Here is a 12,217-nt window from a genome sequence, read left to right on the forward strand (position 1 = left end):
ATTTGGTAAGGTCATGCTCTATACTGTAGCTTACATTCCTGCCAAATTCTGTGATTCTAGGGTGAACTTAAGGGGGGTTTTCCTGTCAATTACTAAAAATTGTAGTAATATACTATTATTAACTTCATTAAAAAAGGTATCGGTATGGAGGGTATTTCGGAGCCTAGGTACCATATAGTAGCAGCCCCCTGATTTTTTTCAGTTTTTTCGGTTTGGCAGTTCCTGAGAATGGGTTCGTTAAAAAAATGACCACTTTCAACCCCCCGCACTCCCCATCTTTTCAACGAAATTCAAAGCTTCGAAAAGTACTAACCGAGACCTTTAATTTGATACCCCACATGACCATATTTGATGAAAAAAAAATTTACACCCCCCTTTTGCATGTATGGGGACCCCCCTTAAATTCGTCGTAAAAGGATGTTACTCACTATATGCATGAGCGTTCACAGTTCCCACCTTTCTACCAAATTTGGTGTCAATCGCTATAACCGTCTCCGAGAAAAATGCGTGTGACGTACAGACAGATTGACCGACAGACTGACAGACAGACAGACAGACAGACGGACAGACAGACAGACAATAAACCGATTTTAATAAGGTTTTGTGTTTACATAAAACCTTAAAAACAAGGTGGCGGCTGGTCCCGCCCAGCGCTTCAACAGTTTCCGATGGAAACAAGAAATTGGGAAATGTAAAATATTGGCAAAACTATAGTGACTGCGGCCTCGCGACGGGAGCGGAATCTCATTCGCCTCTTTCTGAATTCATTTGCTAACGCATTCCATAATGCGCAATTACCCTATTGTTTCCCCGCAGATTGCACATTACTGAATGCATTCCGGCGAATTGATCTTGATAGAGGGGAATGATTTGGCGTATCCGTAGCAGCACACGTATGTTGCTGCAACCTGGACTCTCGGAGTTCAACCGAGTTCAAGGCGAGCGTAGCGGCATGGGAATCGGTTCGTGGGTTGACAGCTGATCAACGGCCGTTGGGATTGCAAAATGTCATTGTTTGTGCCGGAGCCGTGGAGAGTAGAGTTAGAGGCAATTTCATGATCTCCCGAATTTCAGCTTCGGGCAAGGAGGAAGGTAAGTTTCCTTTTCCAAAATTTGAAGCAGTAATATACTGCCTTGAGGAATGATTTCATCCTCGTAATAGGTAATTTATATAAGACGAGAGTCGGATGATTCTGTGAATTGGAAGGAATTTTAGCGGAAAAGGGAATGATTGACGTGAAGGCGTAGTCGGAAGGTCCGGGAATTAGTTTGCTGAGACAGCGGTGCAAAGTTTTGGATGTTATAACGAGGTTAAGTTTTGGGAAGTTTGTGCATGGGCGTGAGACGGCAGGATAAAAAGCCACAGAAATCATATTCTGCCAAGAGGGTATAATTCACGAACAGCAAAGCGGTTGTCCAAGAGGAGCTTGCTTTGTGATGAACGTGAATTTCTTCAGTTGCTCGCGGAACAACCGTTTAGTAATTTTGTGCTGAAGTTTCAGTTTCGGAAGACGTTTTCCATTGAGTATGCGGCATTCATATAAAATTGCATTTGTGACCTCTAAAAAATATCTGGTCTGAGTGTTCGCCAGACATTCTCCTCTTCGGGTGTGCGTTGCTGGGAGGACTTCCGGAAAGAATATTAAGTAAAGAAAAACCAAAAGAAACAAAACAACAACAATACACGCCACGCCGGGCTCGGAGTTTAATCGACGGGTTAGTTTTTTTTTGCTTTAATTTCATTTTTTTTATAATTTTGTTATTTTGATTTCATTTTTCTTTTGAATTTTGATTTAATTTAAGTTTTCCTTTATATATTTTTTTGCTTTGATTCGATATCATTTTCCCTTTTATATTTTTATTTGATTGCATTTTCCATGAATATAACATGAATTTGAGCTATTTTTTTTATTTGACTTTTTTTTATTGGACTCCGCAAAACTTTCGAAGGAATTCTCTAAATAATGCCCCGAGGATGTCAAGGATTTGGGGGAAACTTCAGGGGCCTCGCCTCAATAACTCCCCCCCCCCCCCAAATTCCCGAGCCTGGATAGCACAGAGGCGTGCAAGAACGTGTCAACCGAGTACTTTGATGGAGCTTCAGTCATTGCGGGCGGACCTCCACGGTTAATTCTGGGTTTCTGGGATAGCTCTTCCCTCTAGGTCGTTTTCAGCCAATCAGGATAATCGTTTGATCATCTCATTCTCCTAGGTTCATTATAAAACTATCAATATATAAGTATAGTATTAAAAAAAATCTGCAAATTGAAAGTATAATCTATTGCATTTAACTCACTTTAGACAAGAATATTTTCCTTTCCTGGAATTTGGCACACATTTCAATATAAGACTTATTTTGAACTGTTTTTTTTTTCATTGAAAAAGGGGTTGCAAAATGACGGAAAACTGGTAATATCTGGCACTGGGGGGAGTTCCTAATCAATTTCTTAAAAAAAAAACAGTAATATATCTATAACTTATATATGTATGCTTCTGTGCACGGAGTAAAGTGGAAATACGTGAAAATACGTTAGACCAATATAAATGCATGCATTGATAGATAATGTTTGTTTATTTAAGATGAATGTATTTATGCCGTTGATATGTATGTGCATATGTGTTTTTTTGCATTTGCACAGGAGCGATAATTTTGACCTATTATAACTTTGTTAGTAGTAGTGCGATTTCTACCAAACTTGGTAGGATCATGTCTATATTAATATTGCCGCAAAATTTCGTGGTATCAGGATGAACTTAATGGGTGTTTTGCAGCCAATTACTAAAAATTATAATAACATACTATTATTAACTTTATTTGAAAGGATATCGGTGTGGAGGGTATTTCGGAGCCTAGTCACCATATATTGGAAACAGGTTTTTCGGTTTGGTAGTTTCTGAGAATTGTTCCGTGAAAGAGATGATCCCTTACGACTCCTGGCACTCCCCACCTTTCCAACAAACGTCAAAACTAAGACCGGTTTCGTAAAGTACTAATCGATACCTTTCATTTGATGTCCCATATGATTATGTTTGATGAAAAAAAAATGTAACCCTCCTCCCCCCTGTCGATGTATGGGAACCCCTCTTAAATTCGACGTAAGAGGATGTAACTCACTGTATGCGTGAACGTTCACAGTTCCCCTCTTTTCACTAAATGTTGAAATATTGCTACATGATCGATTTTATGTCTAAGCGTAAAAGTTATAGAGACAATGCAGTGGGGAGAGCGCTGTTAATGTGCAAGGCAATGTTTGGCGGAAATAATGCACGAAAGTGCGCAAGAAACTTCTCTCCCGTCTTTACTTGGGTGGCGATAGAATGTACGTTCTTTGAAAATTCGAACCTTTTTTGGTGAAATATGCTGATACATAGAAAAATATTATTTACCAAAGAAAAATGTTCACCGTTCCAGAAAAAATTAACAAAGAAAATGATGGGGTGTAGGCACGGTCATTTAAAGAAGGGTCTCATTCCATGGGTCGAAAAGGGTCATCACCCGGCTTCAGTCATGGTTTGATGGAGTGTCTCTTACGATGGAGTCACTCACTTGCATTTCTGTGAACAAGGGGTCAAAACATCGGCTAAAGTTTACCAAGAAACCCAGCATAAATTTTCTTAAGGCAGACTGAAGGCGAACGTTTCGAATGAATATTTACTTCTAGCATCAGCATTTATTAATAAATATGTAAAAAAGTGGTCCAGAAACATTGATTATTTTTAATTTATTGCATAAGAAACGTGTAATGGTATTTATGTCCCAGCTAGGTATATATTTTTTGTAAATGTCAGATTTCTCTAAATAGGTGTAGGTATTTTATAGGAAGGTGCAAACAAACAATTTTAAAAAAGTTTTGTTTTGAAACGCAGCCTTAAAAATAAATTGAATTAGAATAATCGGATAAATATGAGTTGAGTTCTTATTGCATCTGCATATATCCTTTTGGTGGAATCTACTTTTGATTGCCTACCAACCTAAACGCCAAGTGAAAAGTGCATCGTCTTCAAGCATATTATTTCATTATTTTGAATTTACTATTATCTGAATTTTCATCGTTTTGAATTGGGCAAATATTTGTTAGTTCTCGGCCCACTTTCTGAGAATATTTTCAATAGTGAAAACTGAAAATGTCCAAGCTGTCATTTAACTTAATAATTGTTTTAAAAAATCGACGTTAGTCCTAAATTAAGTTTTCCAAAATTTTACTCCAAATTATTCTTTGCTTTGTGTTGTAATTGCAGAAAACAGGGAACATGAGGCTTAAATTATTCATACATGTTTTGTCGATGATGTGTGTTAAAATTGTTTGTAGGGGAACCTCAGAAAGTGTACCAGTGGAGATCGGTGATTACCCATACATGGTAAATTCTATTTTTCAAAATTGTTGATTATTTAAGATCATTTTATTATCACTAGATTAATTGAACATAGTTAGGCTAGAAGCATTGTCTGGGAATTTTTATCACAAATTAACTTACTAGATGCGCAAGTCTTAGTTTAACAATCGTCCTTAAAACTTTTTCTTTACTGTTTTTGCCATTTGTACACATTTCTAATCTAAACTTTACGATGTCCGAATGGTCAACGCTGCTACTGCTTTACAATTTTGGAATTATAATAAAATTCTCACATATCATACTTCCTAATTTTGCAGGTCAGCATTTACATTGATAACTATCATTTTTGTGGAGGAAGTCTGATTCACCATTCCCATGTTCTGTCAGCTGCTTCGTGCTTTGATGACATTACTTTTTTGAAAGGTCGAGTTAAGGTTTTAATGGGAAATGTGAACATTAGGGAACACACATCGGCATTCCAGATTTATCGAACGGTGAAATTACTAATACATTATAAGCATAATGGCAGTAGGGAGCTCGACAATATATGTATCCTTAGGGTGAGTACAATCTTATTTGCGGATGTCTACTATGAATTTTTACATTGTGTTACTACCTCACGGATTACTATTATTAATACTGTAATGAACCATTTATTTGCTAGTCGGCTGTAGCAGAATATTCCGAATTAACTAAAGACTGTTGAATGGGGAATCTATTTAGTTAAGAATAAGGCTCCACCTGAAGTTCTTTTCATTGGTACGAAAATAAATCTTTGAAATTCAGTATCGTGGGGACATCTGAAAGTGTCCCCACGATACACGAACATTGATTGATTAATTCCAATCGCTATAAGTGACGCGATGGTTGTTATTAAACTGTAGAGATATTTATACCGACCGCGAACTAAGGTGGTAGGGAAGGGAACGTTTTTGTCAAATCCATTGATTCTTTGATACTGCGCATATCGCAAACGTAGCGTAGTGTAATTTTAACCACCGCTTGGTTAGAATTTTTACGGTCGTAGAAAGCGACAGCCGTGATTGATTTGATCAGAAGTGAAGATTGATTGCGAAGTGTTAAGGACCAATATCGGCGTGCTTTGAGAAAAAGATCCGAAAACACAATCTGGTTATGCTGCTGCATCAGCATTACTGACTTGATGTCATATATTAAACATTTGTTATGTGAAAATATCCACTTTCAAGTGATATTGACATTCATAGTCCTGAATTTGCACAGAAGCGACAGCTTTGACCTAGTATAACTTTATTATGATAGTAGTAGTGCGATTTTGACCAGAAGGCCCAGGCAGAATCATGCTCTATGATGTAGCCCACACTGTTGCAAAATTTCGTGATTCTAGGGTGAACTTAAGGGAGGTTTTCATGTCAATTACTAAAAATTATAGTAATGTACTGTTATTAACTTTATTTGAACAGGTATCGATATGGAGGGTAGGCACCATATAGTGGTAGCCCACTGATATTTTTCAGATTTTTCCGTTGGGTAGCTACTGAGAATGGGTTCGTTAAAAAAATGATCCCTTCCACCCCCCCCCCCCCCCGTACTCCGCAACTTTTCCAACAAATGGAACTAAGACCGACTCCGAAAAGTACTAAGTGAGACCTTTAATTTGATACCCCACATCACTATATTTGATGAAAAAAAATTACACCCCTCTTTTGCATGTATGAGGACGTATTCTTGCAGACACCATAATTTGCCTTTTATACAAGTAAGCTTGCCACGCACACGTATTACCAGAACGCTGCGCTGCGATACGTCCTCAATCTGCTAATTTCGCGCTCAATTGCGCTTACCCTTTCATTGAATAATATATGTTACGCTGTTTTTCAACAATGTCCCGTCCAACAGTACGGCTATATCGATTAGATGCACGTTCGTTATTCCTTGAGAAGCAGAACTATATGGGGTCTGTTGTGATCAACACTATGGTTTGTGGCAATAGTACGACCCCACAGCAGTTTGTGAGTTACGAAGAATGGTGTACGCGGTTTTGCTCATTATTCTGCTCGCAGAACTTACAACTGGAATTGTTGATTGAGGAGCCATGAAGGTTATACCGTTTGTAATTTTTTGTTGGGAGCGAAACACCCAGAAATGATATAAGGAATGATTCTGTTACTTAAAATATTACGCCGTTAGTTAAACATTTCTTGGTGGCTTCGAATGAATTCTCTTTCTATATGTCGATCTTCTGCTGGATTGAAGTTATATTTCACATGGGGTCCGATTCTCTGCTTCTCAAATTCAAAGGATACAATTTATTATCTGTCATGACGGAGGATTGTTTCTTAAAAAAAACCCACGAAGGGGTGGATTTGATTTTAGTGCAACGTTTTCAAATCGAGTGTCCGTGTTACTGCACTTTATCACATGGAGAGTATAAAGATGGACGAAGGTGTTATTCGTCACCATTTTATCATACCCGAATGTTTTTGTTTTTCTAGGTCAAGATCGGGACGCTGCTGAAACTCCCCCATCAACTTAGATATAACAATTGCCACAGTAAGTATTGATGCCTGCAATATGCCGTGATATTTCCATATGCTATCAGAGTCCCTACCATCAATTTGGATGTCATTTTGGCTGTATCCTTAATTGTCTATGTGTTTTCCCTTGATAATTGCTTTCATGCGTCCTTCCTCCAAATATAAGTGCACGCCGAAACCCCTACTGAATTGGATGCTGATATCCGGCAAGGAGAGCCATTGGCTTTATGTCGTTAATATATGTTCATATGTATATACATTAAATTGCTGAATACAAATTTCGATAATATGCTTTCATGCGAAAGATTGGATAACGGAGGCCAAACAAAACCACTGGGGGCTTGGAGTGGCATTGGTATATTTCACGCCTGATTGGTAACTTTCCTCATGTTTGCGGACAGCCTACTTTACAGCTATTGTGTCGCTATTGTTTATAGCCTCGGGAGCCTTTTGCGCATCCTTTTTCGTCTCAAAGGCACAGAGATGAGATAGGTTATCCCCTTAGTGAAAATTGGTGGAACTAATTTGAAATAGTCGGTCACCTGATTAAAATTATTTACCAATACCCTGTGAGTGGTTTTGAATCATTTCGGTTTGTTGAAGGCTCCACATCAAGCTCAAGTGAGACTTCCAGGAAAATTTGTTGCCTAGTTGGTAGGCAACTCAATTTTTTTCACTATCACCCGATATTAATTGACGTCGGGTTATGAACGCGTCATAAAGTCGATGTCTGTACGCTTTTTGCTTCCCTTTCCAAATCCGTAACACTGTAATTGGCGTTGACGATAAATTCGTTTTGTTGATTCATTTAAGCCATACGACGCCTAAGTCTTCCATCCTTGTTGGTTGATGGTATAACGTTCAAAACGTTCAAGGGTGAAGAGTCATTCTGAAGTCCTTGAGTGGCTCTCAACCGTATTGGATACTGTCTTCCTGTCTATGGACTTCCATTTAATAAATTTAAGTTTAAATAGTTCCCAATTTCTTCCCATGAGTAATGAGGAATCAATCGGCCCTGCAACAGAGTTCCAATGTTGCTGTGCGTCCTGTTTACCACCATAGGTAGGAAAGATATTTGGAGGGTAGCCACTGAAATACAGCGTTAGGTCATTGCAATTATTACGATAACCGCGTCAATTCCTTCACCTCGGGTTACTGATTTCTTAAAGAAGCTCACTCCTCCAACGAAGGAAGTATAGGAAAGGAAAACACACACAAAGCGAAACATTTTGTTTGTTCGCGGATTTACCTGCGATGATTGTAGCTGATGTGCGTCAAGTCATTGTCGATCATCAACTGAATGTGATGAATGTGTCTTCTTCGGAGACAGGATTTCATAGCTACCAATGAAATGTTGCTTTGCCTTAATGTAGCCCATCTATTGTCACTGCTGTCTTCTGAACAACACGTGACTGGCCAGCGCGTTCACGGAATTCTTCGTTTGAAATGCCAGAATATCGCGATGGAATTACGAAGCCCAGCGTTGACAGAGGCTTGAAGATTTGTGTGCTTCTCCTATATAGTAACACAGAAAGAACAAGGTCCATGGCTTGACGGTAGAGTAAATAGATGTGATTAGCATAATCGTTTACGTTGTCGAGGCCTTTTTGAATATCGAGTAAGAGTAGATGAAACTGGTGCTGAAACTCTCTTGTTAAAGTTTGGAGAAAATGATCATTTTGGGTGCCTTTGATACTGTTGTTAAGGAGCGTGCGTATATTCCAAAAACTGATTCATGTCCTAGTAAGATAGCCAAAACGTTTCGGCGGCAAGATCGTTTTGAGATCTGCAGGTTGCTAAGTTATAAATTTCTATCCCTTTTAGCTACGTGTTAATTATAGGCATGAAAGATATCATAGATAATGAAAATGGAAGCTTTCCTGGAGGCCATTTTGTTTTATAAAAGTTGAAGTGTCTGAGGTTCTAATTTTAGAAAATGGTTTTCCCTAAAATGAGATAGAACAACAGCAGTGCAGTATAGAGGATACAACAAATCAAAATATGGTTTGATATGTCTCATGATCGGGGTTTCGTTTTTGTCCTTCTTGCTAATGACACTCATCACTGCAAGGTTATTTCCGATATTGCTATCTCTTTGTTGTTTCGAGCCTAGCACAAAGTAGACATAAAGAGATCGTCAACAATTACTTTCGTTCTAGAATTTTTAGTAGATAAGAAATTTAAATACTTATTTGAATTACCCAGTTAGATGGGAATCCAATTATACCGTCAGATTACGTCGGATTCATTAAAATATCACAATCTCGAGTTTGGCCAGCACCAGGAACAAACTGTATAACACTTGATTGGGGATGGGATATATCAACTTCAGCGGTAATAGACCTGAAATGTGGTAAAGCTTTTAACGGAGTCAAAGTTGTATTATTCTAGGAGACGCAAATCAAGCATACACTAATGGCAAGAAATCTTTCATCAATTTCCTATACGCAATGTAATGAGATCATGGAAGGATCTGCAATTAATTACGATAACCAGTTATGTGCGGGTATTCCAGATGTGGAAGACGAAGCTTGTGAAGAGATATTGGCTTATGTAATTATGCTTTCAATTGCCTCATATAATATTTTGTTCCCGATATCCGGTAAATTTTCATTCGGTTTTTCATAGTTTTTTACATGCACTTTTCTCAGAAACTGTTACAACTATTGATACGAAATTTGATAGAAAGGTTGGAATTGTGACCTTCCATACATGCGATGAATGATATTGATGTACGTTGAACTTAAGGGGGGAGGCTATAGATGTAAAAGATGGGTAGTTTTTTTCACGAAATGTAGCCATATTTGGCATCAAACGAAAAGTCTCACTTTTCGAAGCAGATATTAGTTTTGACATTTAATGCAAAGGGGAGTTCAGGTTCTCAGCTGACAAATCTGAAAAAAAAATTTTGTTATCCTTGCACATGGTACTTAAGCGTCAAAAACCCTACCTTACGTTATCTTCTCAACTAAAGTTATACTATATATTGTTACATTTCAAACATTTGATGTGAATTCTCTTAAGTTCACCCTAGATCCGTAAAATTATAATAATGTGGGTTTTAATATGGAGCATCATACTAGTAATTTTAGTGAAGTCCTACTTTTATTAATAAAGTTAGAGAAGCTCAAAATTGCCTGTTTCGCAGGAAGTTACTTATACTGCTTAAGAGATAAAATGTCCGCTTTCCGAATTATTTTTGTTTAATTAAAAAAACCCCATTCTTGTATTTTAGAAAAACGCTGGAGGTCCACTGATATGCAATGGGGAGCTATTTGGAATTATTACTTCTGGTTTTTCATGTGACCGTCCGGTAGATTACGAGTTATTTATAAATGTTGGCCACTATGCCAAATGGATCCAAACTTTGATTAATTGGAATGCTGAAACAAAACCCTTTCAAGCTATCGTTTTATACCCCATGGATATTGATAGGTAGGCTTAGTGTAATGGCGTAGTTGGTTCAATTCATATTATTATAATTACATAACTTATAATTTATTCCGTATCGTTAGCTTTTTATTTAGGTTTAGTTATACTCAATTTGCAGATCATCATTTGCGCCTTCATCAGGGCCTCCATGCTTGCTTCTGATTTTTATAATGCAATTATTTGGATTATGACTACTATCAGTGGCGAATACACAGAACATTTATGAAAGGACAGTGTATATGCGAACGTATATTCGTACATTATGTCGTTATGTGAAATTCGTCAACAAAAGTGAACAGCAAAGAAAGTTACCAAAACTCAAAAGATTTTTTTACTTAATTGAAATTTCCATGGGGATCGCCGATGATATTTAAGTCCTTGTTGAAGAAGGGAGTTATAAACCTCTGTCACTATCAAGCTATCCAAAAAACCAACGAATTCTGAGTTTTTTGGAAAAAAACAAATTTTATTTATCCAAATATTGTAACTTTTCATAGGCCTCTACTGAGACGGTAACATGCAATATCTAAAAAAATAGAACTAAATTTCCTTTTGTTTAATTTGACAACTTAGGAAAGTTCGATAAATACCAATAAAACAATAATATGGCAGAAAAATTGGAATTTCAGAAAAAAATGGCTTTTTAATAAATATAATATAAATATGATAATGGCTTGCTTAGATACGAAACACCAAAAGAGAATATTTTGATTAGAATTCCTTATAGATAAATTAACGGTACGAAAAGATCGAATGTTCTATGTTGAAGATATCTAACACTTTAAGTAAAAATCTTTAAATCTTTTACTTAAAGTGTTAGATATCTTCAACATTATGTTTAGAAAATATTGCACACGTATATATGTAAATTCAGAATCTCCTTTTTAAGGTTTTGTGTAAAACGAAACATACACGCAGAAGGGAGGTGCACATTTTTTTTGCGATCACTTTATCATAAGTACAAAGCTATGACAACTAATAAATAGATGACATTGGCCTAAGTAAATTGTGGGGTTGAAGTGAATATTTACCCCTTTAAAAATTGAAAAATGTTTTATTTAATAAAGATATTCTTATTGACGGTCAAAGGGCAGGGGAAACATGGCATGCTGGAGCGTAAAACTTGGGAAACGCCTGCAGAAGTAACATCAGCAGCTCTGCTACAAAATTCCATCTCCACCTCCAAGTTGTGATTGCTGGGAGTTTTATCTTACTGAAAAACTGCAGACGGAGAAGGATGACGAGTCTCCCGTAGATAAAACGGGACAAATTGGTAGTTTGGCAGTTGAATCGGGCTCAAAAACCCTAGACGGAAAACTAAAGTTACGGAGTCACGAAAGAGTCTCGGACTGGATGGAGCCCACAACGACAGACCCAGCAACGAAAGCTGACGACGAAAACGATGTGCGCATTTTCTCGTAGAATTCACTGTAGAGAAAAAAAGCAGCCAAGTAACTAGCCGATACCCTGTCCCAATATAAGACCAATTTCATCGTGTTACAAGAGATGCGCTGGGCAGGAACCAGTCTCCTGAAGAAGAGCCACTGTACCATATATCATTGCGGTAATACCATAAACCATGTGTTCGGAGTAGGCTTCTTGAAACCTGCTGTTATCGACTTTGAAAATTTAAGCGAATGACCCATAGCTTGAGAGAGAGATAATCTGGGACCGGGGTGAAAATTATGCAGAGGAATGGGGTTCGTGATGAAAATTACACGGGTCTGTTGTGAAGAGTCGTAGAGAGAAATTCCGGGCCCGGGGTGAAAATCATTCAGAAAAATGGAGCCCGGGGGTAAAAATTACACGCGTCTGGTGTGAAAATTGTAGGGCCCCAATACTATCCCTTTGTTCCGAATGAAATGTTTATTCCGGGCTATGAAAATACTCCGGGCCCGGGTGGAATCCCCGCTTTCCACCTCCCTCTCGTCAGG

At 37.8% G+C, this 12,217-nt stretch overlaps 1 protein-coding gene across 2 annotated transcripts; it reads left to right on the forward strand.

The window, feature by feature from the left end:
• Positions 1–3,979: 3,979 nt before the first annotated feature.
• Positions 3,980–10,917, forward strand: LOC119651724 (trypsin-3-like). 2 transcript variants are annotated; one of them, XM_038055447.1, is made up of 7 exons: positions 3,980–4,359; positions 4,653–4,895; positions 6,810–6,867; positions 9,085–9,185; positions 9,243–9,404; positions 10,087–10,286; positions 10,402–10,917. In XM_038055447.1, exons 1-7 carry the CDS (start codon positions 4,252–4,254, stop codon positions 10,472–10,474), a joined length of 945 nt encoding a protein of 314 aa, XP_037911375.1. In that variant the 5' UTR covers positions 3,980–4,251; the 3' UTR covers positions 10,475–10,917. The 2 variants fall into 2 exon arrangements, with proteins under 2 accessions (XP_037911375.1, XP_037911376.1); XM_038055448.1 differs by lacking the exon at positions 6,810–6,867 and having other exon boundaries at positions 4,047–4,359; positions 9,057–9,185; positions 10,402–10,916.
• The last annotated feature ends 1,300 nt before the right edge of the window (positions 10,918–12,217 follow it).

The sequence above is a fragment of the Hermetia illucens genome, chromosome 3 (genome assembly GCF_905115235.1).
Source record: "Hermetia illucens chromosome 3, iHerIll2.2.curated.20191125, whole genome shotgun sequence".
Classification (NCBI taxonomy): Eukaryota; Metazoa; Arthropoda; class Insecta; order Diptera; family Stratiomyidae; genus Hermetia; species Hermetia illucens.